Here is a 16,407-nt window from a genome sequence, read left to right as displayed (position 1 = left end):
TATTGGTACAAACGTTTAGGGGAGGTAGGTAACACCTAAAGGAATGTGAATCGCATAGGAATCCATAACCAGAAACGTCACGGGAAAGTAGTAGCAGAGGCACAAGAAGCAGAAATGACACAAGACAGTAATTAGTGGCAAACATTTATTTGACATAATATTAACAATGGAGTACGAGATGGATGCATTTCATGATGTTACAACAGATGCTCGAAGGTCCCACCATGAGAAGCGATGTGTGCGTGACACGGACGCAGCATGGATTGGCAGACACGGTCGAACACACCTGGAGTTTCTTTGACAGTAGCAGCAGCGCAGATGAGTCTTGCCACGAGATCCATTTCTGTCTCCACAGGCGATTCATACATGATAGATTTGAGGGCCCCACAGAAAGAAATCAAGGCTCGATAAATCAGGTGAGCATGGGGGCCAGGCAACGGGTCCACCATGGCCAAGCCATCGACGCCCAAAACACCTGTTCAAATGGTCACGAACACACCTTCCATAATGGGCAAGCGCCCCGTCATGTTGAAATGAAATGTTGCATCTCACATTTGCTGGAACATCATCAAGTAACCCTGGTAGAACTTGTTCAAGAGAGATCCGATATTTAACGGAGTTCATGCGGGATGATAACAGGTATGGGCCGACTAAGCAGTCACCGACCATACCTGCCCACACATTTATTGCAAAGCGATGTTGTGCCGCATGGGGGCGCACACCGAGCCCTCTGCTAATCCATACACTAGGGGCATGTCTGCATGCTCTTCATTCGTCGACTACTGCTTGAATGAGTAAACCAGAAATTTTCCCTCTCCCGAACTGATGAACAGCACCATATACTGACTTACAGTGACGTTTCTGGTTATGGGTTCCTATGCAATTCACATTCGTTTAGATGTTACCTACCTCCCCTAAATGTTTGTACCAATATTTTTGAGACACCCTGTATATACAGTTGAACTTCCCTATAACGAATTTGATAAATCCAGCGAAAAAATTCGTTATACAGAGAATAGGCGCCTCTGTAGCCAGGTGGGCAGGAGCAACAGTGCGTAGCATACGCTTCTTGATTAGACCGAGGTTCGTGCCCACCAAATACGGAGGATGCGGAAAGGCCAGGGAATGACCACCATTTATTTTTAATGTATTTTATTTCAAAAACACTTATTTAAATTACGTTTACACAATTTTCGCTGGTAAGTATCACAAAAAAATCTGTAATTTTCGTTTTCACAGTACAATTAAAAAATGTCTGATTCTCAAAGAAAACCTCACATTTGTTCAGCACATTAAAAACATTATCAGGAACATTTTCACGAAACTGTAGACCCATACGAACTGTTTTAAAAGCATTAATTCAGAGATGTGTCTTCAGCGTCATCGTTAATTTCTTCGTGATCATGGTTGCATCTAACACTGTTCAGCAGTATTCATCTTCATTTGGATGTTCTGTTGTAGTCAGATCTTGATCTACATAAACATAACTATCCAGCGTTATTTCATTTTCGATGTTTCCGGACGATTCTAATAATGTCCAAAAGTTTTTTAGTTGTGAAAGGGGCAATTCATCTTGTTCGTCCAGTTGTTGTTTGACTTCTGTATTCAATGCAAATTCCGCTTTCGAAAAACAATTTTGAATAGTGTATTCAGTAACATCGTTTGTCCAAACTTTTGCCAGTTCAGAGATGCAATCTCTATGGTTAATTGTAATCTCCAAGTTTCTATTTTCTGATAACGCATTGACAATCTTCATTATTTTTCTCTTTCGATAATGAAATTTAAAATTTTTAATAATGCCTTGGTCCATTTGCTGGAATTTTGACGTTACGTTTGGTGGTAAAAACAACAACTTCACACTTAAGTTTGGCAGAAATACTGGCAGGATGTGCCGGGCAGTTGTCAGTTACCAACACGATTTTCCTTTTTTCTTTTGTTATACACCTGTCTAGTTTTAATATCCAGGTTTTTTTTTTTTTTTTTTTTTACCTTCAGCGATATCACTTGTCATCCATGCTTTTCTATTAAAGGTATAGTCAACTTCCAAAGATTTTGTGCCTCTAAAACATCTTGGGTTTTTTTGATTTTCTGATGACTGAAAGTCTTAATTTTTCACTTCCTGTCATATTTGCCCCAACTAGCACAGTAATTCTTTCTTTGCTTTCTTTTCCGCCAAAACATTTATCAAGCAAGTGTTCTGTTCGGTAAACATTTAAAGAATAAACCCATTTCGTCAGGCACCTCTGTAGCCAAGGTGGGCAGGAGCAGCAGTGCGTAGCACATGCTTCTTGATTAGACTTGGATTCGAGCCCGTGAGCCACCAAATACGGAGGATGCAGAAAGGTCAGGGAATGACCACCGCATACCCCCAGAGCAATATGGCCTTAGTTGCTAATGCTCCTAAATAATAACAACCATTTCGTCAGCATTAAAAACATCCTTAGGTTCATATTCTTCCAAAATCTTCTTTAAGGTATTGTTCCTCCAACTGTTGCAATCTTCTTCGCTTACATTAACACTTTCTCCACAAATAACCTTTTCCACAATTCTGTGGCGCTTCTTAAATTTATCTAGCCACTCAGTGCTCGCATTAAATTCTGTATGTCCAAGGGACTATGCAAATTTCAGAGCTTGTTGCTTAATTATTGGACCCGATATTGGTATATTCTTTTCATGTATCATTTGCACCCATTTTAGAACAGCTTTATCAGCATCTTCGTATATACACAACTTAATTTGCTTCTTGTCTGCCCCTCCTTCAGTTGCATTTAAAATTGATTCTCAATTTTTTAAAATCGTAGATAAGCTGCTTGCATTTATGCCATGTTTCTCTGCAACATCTTTTTTCTTAAAACCCTGGTCAATATCTTGAAGAATCTTTACTTTATCATTAATACTTAAACACTTTCTCTTTTACATTGTTTCCACAATTGTAAAAATTACTCGACTGCAGCTCTTGCCAATACACGCACCACAAACTTCGTGCGCTGGCCATATAGTGAATTGTTAGTACCGCCTACTCAATGACATCCACTTTCCAATTCAACAGTATCACGTGACCTTTCCTATCAATCACTTTGTGAATTTCTTTTATTCTGCTTTCATTTATATATACATGAAAGAAAATTTATGGTTAATGTATGATGTATGTTACTTTTCAGAAAAAAAAAATATATATACAAGAGCATATAGCCTATGTGATTGATGACAAATTGTTCTAAAAGAACGAAATCAAAAAAAAAAAAAAAATCCTTAAAAACCATCTACTGGAAGTCCGGTTTGATGAATACGGACATATATAATTATTGACAGGAAGGTCACATGGTATGGTTGAGGTGAGAAGCAAATGTCGCTCAGTAGGCGTTACTAAAATCTGATTATGGTAGCATTCTATGTATTTCCGCCCCAGCACGCTAAAGGTTTACCCTAGCGAATTTCGTTTTCCCCTGAGCCAACATCAATTTACAAATCCACCCTATTTATTGTAAAGTTTATGACCACTTTTAAGAAACCCATTTAGTTTTATAACTGTAACAAAAATGAAACAAAGACCGTCCTATGGCGGGCCGTATATTTGAGCGGCTGTGTAGCAGTAAATGCTTGAAAACCTTTTAAAATGCTTTTACTAATTTTTTTTAAAAATTTTTCATAGAGAGACTAACGCTTCGCTATATGGGGTTTAATTTTTCATGTAATTTCGTTTCAAGGTGCAATGTTTTGAAAAAAAAATTTGTGATATAGAGAAATCCGTTAAATAAAGAATTTCGTAATAGAGAAGTTCCACTGTATATATATATATACAGTGGAACTTCTACTGTATACTGTATATATATATATATATACAGTAAATCCCTACATACAGTAATACAGTAATATATACTGTATATATATATATATACAGTAAATCCCCGCTATTCGCGATATCTGTATTCGCTGTCGCTGATTTAATATAAAATGAAACCAAAAAAAATGTGAATTTTAAAGCGCGTGAACATTTTCTGCCATAAAAAAACATGGACGTGGCTAAAATTATCTTTCCTGGTCAAAACAGCGCTCAGTGGGTGGGGGGAGAGGAGTGACAAAATCCCGGCGTGGATGTTTCTCGCTAATCCTTGTTCAGTGTGTGTGTGTTATGTGCTTGTCATGGAAGGTTTCGTCGTTTGCTTTTAATTTATATGCTTATAAATTGAATAAATTTATCAATTTATAAATTGACATGCTTACAAAAGTTATAAATCTACTGTTTTGCAGTGTAAAACAGACTTTTTCGAGTGTGTTAACGGAAGAAAGTGACTTTATTGTGAAATTCTTTCTAACCCGTACAGAAATATGGCTATGAATAACGAGGGAAATGTGAAGAGATCAAAGAAGGTGATGACATTAGCGAATAAAATTGAGTTATTAGACAAAATTTCTAATGGTGAAAGTGTCTCCTCAGTGGCAAAACATTATAAAATCAACGAGTCAACGGTATGATTAATCAAAAAATCAGAAGAAAAAATCCACCGTAGTGTCCGTGAAAATGTGCTAATTGCTTCAAAAATTTGCTCTGTAACTCGTGATGTTAAATTAGAAAAAACGGAAAAGGCTTTAAATCTGTGGATAGAAGACCGAACTCAAAATAAAATTCCGTTAAGTTCACTCATTATTCGTGAAAAGGCAAAACTCCATTATCAACACTTTAGCGAAACTGGTGATAGCTCTGGCGGGATAAGTTTTTTAGCTAGCAAAGGCGCTGGTTTGAAAGATTTGTTTGAAATTTCTAATAAATATTACATTTAATATTAAATTGTTTCTTATTTTCATTTCGATGCCATATGCTTGCATTTCACTATGTACTATGTACATAGTCATATTATGAAGGTACATATAATACATACATAGACACAATTTTAGACTAGTTTTTCTTATGTACTGTATTTCATACTTTGAACAGAACCCCTTTATTACTATCGGAGCCATAACTCAGTATTTGCATTTTCGGTATTCGTGGCATTTCTCAGGAACGTAACCCCCGCGAATGGCGGGGGTTTACTGTACATATATATATATATGTTATATGATATTTATTACAATAATATAATTATAAAAATTACATTTCATGATACAAATTATATAAATACCTATATAATTTTATTCCTTATATAGAGGTACTAAGTAAACATCAATTATAAATCACCACAAAATTAAAAAGATACTGTACACCTTTTTATAATGAAATAAACATATAAATTAAAAAATAATAATAAGTTTAAGTAACTTAAACCCAAATTACATGGCATCCCTGGAATGTTGTTGCGGCACCCCGGTTGAAAACCACTGGGTTAGGATATTTTTTGGTTCCTAACAAGCCTAGTTCTTAGGTGATGCAGCATTTCCTCTTGTTTAGATAGCCTCAGATCCTTTGGTATCACTAGATCTGTTGTAATTTTTGCTATTTTTATAAAATTGGAAGAGTTTTTGTTCACTTGAAATCTTGTTTCAATTTTGTGAACTGAAAATGTCTTTTATTTTTCATAGATACAAATGGCTGTTGGTCCTGATATTACAAAAACAGATTTAGTTCCTGCATTCCAAAACCTTCTAAAAGATTGTGAAGCTGAAGTAAGGGCTGCTGCAGCACTCAAAGTTAAAGGTAAGAATGAACTATATCATTGCAATTATTAAATATAACAGAAGCAATATGACTTTAGAAATAAATTCAGTAAACTGAGGACTGCCGTTTCTTATATGCTTGACAGTTAGCAGACTGTTTACTTTTGTAAGACCGCTATGGTCTTAATATCTATGAAAGAATGAACTTCGTATCCACAAGTTGTCTCAAAATGCACTGCTTTTAAACAAAAATATCTGCAGGAGACTATTCTGCAAACTTTTCAAGATAGAAGCATCCAAAATGTGACTGATGAATCACATTTTGGTCAAAATTGATCGCTTCATGGAGCTAGGACTATAACTATGCACTTTTGTAAAATAAAGTTGATTAAGTTACTTTAAAGTGAGACTTCTATACCTGCATGCAGTACTCCAGAGGCAGTCTAATTATTGGCTTATGTCAGCATTTACCAAACTGTGTTCCGTGAAAAATTGTAATTAATAATTAAAAAAATAATAAATAAATAAATTTTGCATATTTGTAGCATACACCACTTTTGTATCATTATAATATTTAACATAATTTTTTTTTTTTTTTGTTATTAACATACTGACATAGACTAATAATCAAATAGACTGTGGAACACTTTATTTTGGCGGGCTTTGCATAGAAAAGTATGCACCGAGGTAATGGCATCTACAGAAAAGTAGCAATGTGGTGATCTAGTATACTATTCGTATGCGATTTAGCCTGGAGTACACAGATTGAAGGAGAGGAATAAGTGAACTGATATCATAACTAAACTCATTTCCTTGTATAAATTTTTTTTTGATAATTTAGTATTTCAAAATATTATTATTAAAATATGTGATCATGGATTTGTGGTTGAAAAAAGGACCTTTAAAATGAGAAGCAAAGTACACTTAGTATTGCAACTGTGGGCGATGAAAAAAAATACAATATTGTCACACTTCAAAGTGAGGATGAACAATTGCAGCCTTTTGTTTCCCAAAATTCTGAAGCGAAAAAACAGGAACCAACTAATAAAAGACCAAAACGAAAGTATGATGACAATTATTTGAATTTCGGCTTTACATGTGTTGGAAATAAAGATGCTCCTGATGCACAGTGCATCATATGTAATAAAATATTAGGAAACAGTTCTTTGGCTCCCGCTAAACTTGTGTTTCGTAAGTGTTCAGTGAATATGTTGTGAGATGAAAAGTGTTCCATGATTAAAAAGTTTGGGAAACCCTGGCTTATCACAAAAGCCCATGAGCTATCCTAACAGCCTGTGTGTACTTTCAGAGAACTTCTTGAACTAAAGAATTACCCTTAAGTATCTTTTGTTCTTCATTATTGGGAGTTTAGTACTGCTTTTGTATTACTGCAAAAAAATCCAAATTTTTTAAATTGTTAAGAAACCACATTTGTTATGAGTAAAAAGTCATGATATCCTCCCATATGTATTTCAGATCATGTGACCCACTATTGAATAAAGTTGGATGTGCCTGGTTTAAAATATGAAATGTTGCTATTTTTAAGATAGAAGCATGAAAACTCACACAGAACTCATTATTCATAAGTTTTCAGAGATGTGCTAATTGACAGTATTAACATTGACTTGATCAAGGTTTAGCTAGCACTAGATATATAAAATAGTTATCCAGAAAATTTCTGGTACTGTGTGAGTGACCAATCCTCAGTTTCATTTAATTTCTGGAATGTTAAAAACCCTCATTATAAGACATTTAGATCTAGCCTGCTCCAATTGTTTATGTAGTTCATTATACTCATCACAGTCGTTTAGTCTATAGCAGACTCCTATTGTCATTTTAGTTTTTCTAGTACTTATGTCACACAAAACTGACTGAACACTGCACTGGGCATCTTCATCATCTAGGTGCACTGCCTTAGATTCTGTGTGAGAGAATTATTAACTCTCCCTCCTGCCCCCATCCTGCATGTCCTTATTCAAATTCCACACTTATGTCTGAGTGGCACCATATTAAACACATTAAACCTAGATGCTAAATATTGCTAAAATCTAGGCTGATGGGTGGAATGTAAATGTCATAGCACAAGAAGTGGAATGCATTGTATCAGTCCATTTAAATTAGATTTAGACTACTTGGTATAATTGTAGAAAACAATGCACACATGTACATAGCATAAAAAATAATATTACTTGTTTTTTCCCCCTCAGTCCTACAAACACATCTTAAAATGTGCTTAATGAACCTGATCTCATGGCTTAATGATCCTTCTGGTTGATGTAATTTCAAAGCATTAAGAAGTTGTTTTTAATTTAGTTCTTTTTGAACTTCACTGCATACCATTTTACAGGCAAAGATACGTTGTTATTGCATTAAATATTTGATTACTCGAAATGTGTGAGGCCAGAAAATATCTAATTTGAATTAATTGGGTTCAGGTTATCCATTGTTCTATAAAAATATAATGCACATTTACTCTGGCGCACAAAGTCCATCTGAGTAGTTACATATCCTAAAATAAATTAAAGTTATGTTTATTTATTTATTTTTTTATGAAAACCCCAAACACAAGAGGTATAATACTTAGTACTATGCATGGATTGGAGGTTGAGAAGATGAAAGAAGATATTTGTTGGCATTAGACTTGAACTTAAGTAGATTGTAATTTATATTCCAGCATGCTCACATAAGTCAGAGGAGTTTACAACTAATAATTTTAATAAGAATGCTATCATTAACAATGTTTAGTGGTCACACTGGCTCGAACCACGGTTAACTGAAATGCATGTGTTATTGCACTCCTACTTTGACCACTTGGCTATGTTAGGCCTTCTGTAGGATAGAAGGACCAGTCTTGAGTTTTTCACTGGCATTCATAAATGACATGATTTAATAAATCTGATTAAAGTACAATTATAAACCTTTAAGTATAGTTCCTCTGCTTGTCATCAGTTTTTTGGGGAGCATGGTTAATGTCACTAAGAATTTATTTCATGATGAGTACAGTAAACCCCCGCTATTCGCGGGGGTTACGTTCCTGAGAAATGTCACGAATACTGAAAACGCAAATACTGAGTTATGGCTCCCATAGTAATAAAGGGGTTCCGTTCCAAAGTATGAAATATATAAGAAAAACTAGTCTAAAATTTTGTCTATGTATGTATAATATGTACCTTCATAATATGACTATGTACATAGATAGCACATAGTGAAATGCAAGCATATGGCATCGAAATGAAAATAAGAAACAATTTAATATTAAATGTAATATTTATTAGAAATTTCAAACCAGCCAGTGCCTTTGCTAGCAAAAAAACTTATCCCGCCAGTGCACCAGTTTCACTAAAGTGTTGATAAAGGAGTTTTGCCTTTTCACGAATGATGAGTGAACTTAATGGAATTTTATTTTGAGTTTGGTCTTCTGTCCACAGATTTAAGGCCTTTTCCATTTTTTCTAATTTAACATCATGAGTTACAGAGCAAATTTTTGAAGCAATTAGCGCGTTTTCACGGACACTACAGCGGATTTTTTCTTCTGATTTTTTGATTGATCGTACCGTTGACTCATTGATTTTATAATGTTTTGCCACTGAGGAGACACTTTCACCATTAGAAATTTTGTCCAATAACTCAATTTTATTTGCTAATGTCATCACCTTCTTTGATATTTTCACATTTCCCTTGTTATTCGTAGCCATATTTTTGTACGGGTTAGAAAGAACTTGTTTACAATAACGTCACTTTCTTCCGTTAACACACTTGAAAAAGCTGTTTTACACTGCAAAACGGTAGATTATCACATTTGTAAGAATATCAATTTATAAATTTATTCAATTTATAAGCATATAAATTAAAAGCAAACAGCGAAACCTTCCATGGCAAGCGCATAACACATACTGAACAAGGATTAGCGAGAAATATCCACGCTCGCAATTTTGTCACCCCTCTCCCCCCACCCACTGAGCGCTATTTTGACCGGGAATTTTAACCATGCCCATGTTTTTTTATGGCGGAAAACGTTCACGGCGCTTTAAAATTCACATTTTTTTTAGGTTTCATTTTATATTAAATCAGCGATCGCGAAACCGCGAATACAGATACCGCGAATAGCGGGGGGTTTACTGTACTTGGTAGCATACCTCCCCCCCCAGCTAAGCCATAAAAGGGAATGCATAGTGTTACTTAATGAATGCATAGTACTTAATGAATGCATAGTCTTACTTAATGCAAGCTATCCCTATGGTATAAATATGTTTTTTTTTTTTAGTTTGGGACTGAGTGCTAAATTATTTGTATAACTATTGCTGGGTACGATGTCCAGGAATATGTGATGCAGATTGATTACAGGCAGTTGCTGGCACAAAACTTGACTGTTGATAGTTCACATTTGGTTGAAGAACTGTTTCACTGTTTTGCTAAGACACCTTAAAATGAAAATTATTTGGTGCTGGACAGTGGTTTTTGGCTGGCTGTTTGTGAATATGCCTCCATTTATTTAGCATGTCCTTTGCTGAGGTTAATGTACAGTCCAATAGATTCATGATGCTTACAAGAGTTGGGTATTTTTTTTTTTTAATTTATTATTTTTATTATTATTTTTTTTAATTTCTTATAATTCATTAATGAATGCCTGTATTAAAATATATAAGCAGTCTATTCATCCAGTAGTTGTTATTGCCAAAAAAAAAAAAAAAAAACCCTCCCATTTCACCCCTCCATTCGTTCCAAATACCTGTCCAGCTCAGCCTTAAATTTATCTAGGCTATCAACTTCCACAACAAAAGATGGAAGTCTGTTCCATCAATCAACTAGCCAGTGGCTAAATGTAAAATTCCGCACATCTATCCTACAACTGTCTTTCCGCAATTTGAATTTATGCCCTCTCAGGTGATTATTCTGAGTAAGAGGAAGAATCCCATCAGCATTGAGCATGCTCAAACCATTCAAAACTTTATACACCTCAATCAGATCACCTCACAAGTGACTTGTTTCCAGACACTGTAATCTGCAAAACTTAAGCCTTCTTTTGTAAGAGCAACCCTTCGTTCCATTCACTAATCTTGTTGCCCTTCTCTGTACTCATTCCAACAGCTCTACGTCCTTCTTAAAATGAGGCCTCCAGACCTGTATACAGTACTCAAGGTATACAGTACTGACCATTGCCTTATACAAGGGGATAATCACCTCCTTGTCCCTGCTAGAAAAGTTCCTGTATATCATTGACAAGACACCATGAGCTACTCCTGCAGACCATCTGCACTGCTCAGAAAACTTCGTATCTGCCTGCACAATTACCCTCAGGTCCTTTTCATTCTCCACCACTGTCAGTGTAGTACCACAGAATTGATAGGTTACTATGCTGTTACTGTTTCCCTTATGTAGTACTTATCATTTGTCAATGTTGAACTTCATTTGCCACCTCTCAATCAATCTGCTCAACTTTTCTAGATCCTATTGCAGCAGCGTACTGTCATTAGTGTCCTTAACAACCCTGCCAACTTTCATATCGTCTGCAAACTTGGACATTAAGCCTGATATACCATCATTGATGAATACAGAAAACAATAATGGGCCTAACACTGAACCCTGGGGGACTTCACACTTCGTGGACTAATAATATTAGTCCACGAATTTATGCAGCAGTCTTCCATGTGCAACAGTATCAAAAGCCTTTCTAAAATACAAATATATGATATCAAAGTTATTCCATGCATCCGGTTCCTTTGGGACCACATCATAGTATCCAATCAAACTGGTCAGACAAGACTTCCCCTTAACAAAACCATGCTGTGTCAGAGCTATAACTGAAGTCTTGTCTAGATGATCCTGCGTTGCTTCTTTAACCAGTGCCTCCATTAATTCCCTGGAACAGAAGTTAAACTAACAGGTCTATAATTACTTGTGTCACCCCTTTGATCCTCCTTTGTGAATTGGGGTCACATTTGCACATCTCCAGTCCTTGGGGGCCTCCCCTGAGTCCAAGGAAGCTCACATAATTATGGCTAAGGGTTTGCTTACTTCCTTTGCTGCCTCCTTTAATATAACTAGATAGATCCCATCCACCCCGTGTGCCTTTTTTATGTTTATCTTCAACAATTTCTCCTCCACTTTCATCTCGGTTATTACAAAATCATCTAGCTCACTGCCAGAGTTTAACTTACCTCTGGCATTCCCCTCCCTGAATAACTCCTCATGGGTGAATGTAGATGCAAAATACTCATGTAATTTGTTAGCCACCTGGGCAGGATGATCAACAGTTGAACCATCAAAATCCAGTGGACCAATCTGATTCATCCCTTTCCTTCAGGAGTTTACATAAACAAAACTCTTTTCTGTTTTTCTTTGCATCCTTTGCCAAAGATTTCTCATTATCTGCCTTTGCCTGCCTAATCTCCTTGGCAAGGTTACAGACTTGGCTACAGACCAGCTGATATCTATCATAGGCTTCCATGTCACCCATTAATTTATATATATCCTATGCATTTTTCTTCTCCGCTACATGTCTGATTAGTTCATCTGACATCCATTTAGGCCTAAACCTTGAACAATATTTCTTAGTTAGTATGTAAAGCCTAGTAGCTTCCAAGATTAATTCTTTGGATGCCTCCCATTTTTAATTTGCTGTTGGTAACATCATCAGTTGGTCCCACTGTATAGAATTTAAATACTGTCTCAGACCACCGTAGTCACCTTTAAGAAAGCAAAAACCCCTCCCTTTACCCCTGATGGTAGTTACCTCTTTGAGTAAATCCCACTTCAGCACACTGTGATCACTGCCACCTAGTGGTTCCTAGATTCTTAATGCATGATGAATCATTACTGAATATTAGATCAAGAGTATTGCTCCCTCTAGTTGCCTCTCGAACATGCTAATGTAGAAAACAATCATCCAATAAATCCACAAAAGCTAGTGTGGATTTATTGGATAATTGCTAGTGTGTGAGTGACCAACGCACAATTCCAGTCAATATCTGGGAAATTAAACTCCCCCATTATAAGACTCTGATTTACTGACCCACTGTATTTCCTGTACAGTTTTTTATTATACTCACCAGAGTTATTAGGCCTATAACACACCCCTACTCTCAATTTTGATCTCCCAGTGCTTATGTCACGCCAAACTGACTCGACACTGCACTGTCCAGCGATGTCAACTTGCTGCACTTCCTTGGATTTTGTGTTTCTTAACTAATAGCATAATCCCTCCTCCCTTCCTATCCCTACACTTTCTGTAACACTTTGTACTCCCCAAATTCCAGTTCTTCATTGCTTATATCTGTGTGACACCATGCCTCTGATATCCCAAGAATATCTGCCTTTGATGTTTTGACCAACACCTTAAATTCATCAAATTTATTTAACAATCTCCTATCATTGGTGTACACGCAAATATACATGCACCTGTTCCTATTCTTAGCTACCCTAACACAACCCATGTGTTTACTTGTACTGTACTGCAGTGACTCCCAGCAGTCTCTGAAATACCCTGCATCTTGTTTTCCAGGCTGCTGCTCATTCCAATAGAAGCAGTGCAAGAATCACTTTCACCTCTGCCAGCGGCTGCTGTTAATCTATTAGTCCATGTATCACCCCCCCCCACCAAGCTAGCAGTGTTTCGACCCACCTAATACTGGCTCGATAGCATCAACAAATATTCTCGCACCCTTTCTATTTAAATGTATCGCATCCCTGTAGAAGCAGTCTGTACTGTTAACAAGCACAGACCAAGCTGGGAAAAATTCTACCCCTCGAGCCTTGCACAATCTCCAGGGCCGAACTGATTGACAAGGCTCTCATCATATACTCCCTCCTATCGTGTCTGGGCAGTATTTCAGACACTTTCAAATCTAACCCTAATTCACGGTTTTTTTTCAACAGTGACCTGTACTTAAGTAATTCTGCCGGTCTCCTACTCTTAATATCATTAGTCCCAACGTGTGCGGCCGACCGGGCTAGCCAGGTGGGTAAAGTGCCTGCCTGGCAACCCAAAGGTCGCGGGTTCGATTCCCGCCTCGGGCTTGGATCAAAGTACTGCAAAAACCTTGGGAGGTGCACTATGGCCACAGAAGCCGATGCGCCAACAACTACCAAACCAAAAAAAAAAAAAAAAAAAACCAACGTGTGCAGCAATATCACCTTTTGTGCCCTTAAAAGATGATGTCTGCTCTACATCATCAACCTTTGCCCCTGGCAGACATGCCCTGGTCCTGTTCCACCTATCCTTTTTACACAATATGTTCCCTTTTTCATTGACAATAGAGTCACTGACAACTACTAGTTCCTGTGGGACCAGTGCATTCTGCCTTGGGGTTTGGCACTGTGTTGCGTGATGATCAAGTGCAAGCCCTGGCATTGATGTGGGCAGCTGAGAGCTTGATGGGCCCCTCAATTTAGAACTTTCGAGGGCATCCACCCTATCTTTCAAGCTCTCATATAGGCCCATAACAACGCAGAGTTGTCGCCTGATTTCCTCACACTCTTTGCATCGCACACACACAAAGACATTCCCCTTGGCAATATCATGTCTCGTACCTGATTGCTCCACAAACATCAAACATGCAGTGCATTTTAAAAGGCTGTGATTCAGAGGGCAACTTCCCCCTTGGTTCTCCCGTGTGCCACAGCACTCCCATTAGCTTGAGCCTTTTCTTTGATGCTCTGGTCTGAGTCATGATTTCAATTCAATTTCAATAAAATTCAATTTCAGTACAAAATTATAACCCTAAACGTATATCCTAATGCATTTACAACGATATATATATAGTGTCGAGTTTTTTCATATATTTTTTCAGTATCGAGTATTATCTCCGAGTTTCGTTATATAACTTCCGTATCAAGTTATGTATTAATTAATGTTACGTTTGTAAAAGCTAAGTCGTTATATGTATTTAGTTAAAAAAAAGTACAATTTAATTGACAATGAAGTTTAACAAGATTAATAAATTTTACTGATTAATTGATAATATTATATACTATACTGTACTAAGCTAACCCTATCTAGTATGCGATATAACATATTGTATAACAATGGTGGCAAGTTACAAATAGTAAATCTATGGACACTAAGTATTAATTAGCTTCCAAAATCTCGCTATCTAAATTCAGAATAAACCAAGGGTCTTGATTAGGTCTATAAGCTACTTATAGAAAATGATTTAATATAACAGTTGAGTCAATAAAGCAGCTAAGTATAGCTAAAAACGTTCCGTTTACCGGAGCTGGAAAACTTGTAAAATATGTGGATTGGATACCCTTACCTATACTAAGTAATAATCTACAAAATCTCTATGGAAGTTAAAAATTAAACTAAGTATCGTAACTAGGAATATAAAGCTACTCTATAAAATAAATTAATGTTATGCCAAAAATATTAATAAAACAGAAAAAAAATTTAAAAACTTCTCTAGTAGCTGGAGCTGTTAAAACTTCACCTGCACAAGGCTGCTCTCATTCCCAAAATTCTACTTGATATAGCATCATTATTTTTTATGATAAAGGAAAACTGTTGACAGAAATAGCACATCTCTTTGGTTTGATACGAGGTAGAAAAGAATTGTTTTTATTGTAAACCGTTTGAATGTTTAACATCCTCTTGCAAATGGCAATATGCTATTTTCTAGAGAAATGAATGAAAGTTATTCATGAAAGTTTATTTTTGTTCAGGCTTATATATATTAAATATGAAAAAAGCTGAAACTTGATAAAAAAGCTGAGCTGTGATAAACTGTGGCTAATACAGATCTTGGCAAGCTACCATATGTGGCTTGCTGTTATCATTTAGTTTTTCCTATATAGATTTAAGGATGAATTAAAATAATTTCATAGGCCAAACTTGTACAAAAATGTACATTTTCTAGATGTAGTGCGAATTTTTTCCCATGTCTAATCTTCATGCAAGATTAGACATGGGGGAAAAAAATAGCATGTGTTCGTGACTGTTTGTGAAGTTCATGAAGACCTTGTTAAAACTTAAAGAATAAAGTGTAAAGTTAAAGAATTTTCAAGTGTGGAATTTTCTTTTTAGGCTTGGTAATATTTTTTAGTGAAACTTTCAGTGAATTAAAGTAGGGTAGTTGTGATGTTGAACTTTAATTATATAATTCAACCGAACCTTAGCATTTTTGGTTGAATTATAGTTGCCATTATTATCAGATATTGAAAAACATTACAAGTGTTATATTTTTGAGGTACCTGGCTGAGTATATATTAGTGACATTAAAGCTGTGATTTTATTTAGGGAAAATGTATTTTTGATTTTATGAAAATAACTTTTAAAGTGAGTTGTTGGAGTGGGGAGAACTTTATCATTAATTGAAAGTCTCTATTGAGATTTCATATTGTAGCGTTTAATGTTGCCACATTAAAATTAAGATGGTTAACTGAATTGCACATTGTTTTTTTCTCAGGATTTTCCTAACTTATCATTATATGGTACAGAAAACAATGTTTTAAATCTTTATATAAATAAGCTGATGATTATGCTATGGGCAAAAACAGTTATAAATAAACAAAAATGTTATGCTCCAGATTTTTGTCAGAGCCTTCCCCCTGATGTTCAGGAGCAAGTTATAATGACAAATATTCTCCCTTGTGTGAAAGAGCTAGTTGTGGATCCAAATCAACATGTGAAGTCAGCCTTAGCATCCGTAATAATGGGACTTTCTCCAATTCTAGGAAAGCACAAGTAAGTGTCAATCAGAATTTCCTTAACAGTGTAAAAATTTAATATATTTTGTCACTTTTGGATTGGAAGAGACTAGTAGTATTAGTAATGGCAGATGATGCAGGGAAGCTTACTTTTTGATTATCAGCCAA

At 36.0% G+C, this 16,407-nt stretch overlaps 1 protein-coding gene across 1 annotated transcript in view; it reads left to right on the top strand.

Annotated features, from left to right (window-relative positions):
* Pp2A-29B (Protein phosphatase PP2A regulatory subunit A) overlaps positions 1–16,407 on the top strand; it is a 134,843-nt gene that overhangs the window by 70,373 nt on the left and 48,063 nt on the right. Inside the window, exons 8-9 of the mRNA XM_090381602.1 lie at positions 5,521–5,635; positions 16,120–16,276. Coding sequence (XP_090237728.1) covers positions 5,521–5,635; positions 16,120–16,276 — 272 coding nt within the window. The remainder of the gene's footprint in view (positions 1–5,520; positions 5,636–16,119; positions 16,277–16,407) is intronic.

Source organism: Mastigoproctus giganteus, chromosome 9 (genome assembly GCF_048544385.1).
Source record: "Mastigoproctus giganteus isolate SK-2022 chromosome 9, ASM4854438v1, whole genome shotgun sequence".
NCBI lineage: Eukaryota > Metazoa > Arthropoda > Arachnida > Uropygi > Thelyphonidae > Mastigoproctus > Mastigoproctus giganteus.
This window is presented reverse-complemented; position numbering and strand designations above follow the sequence as displayed.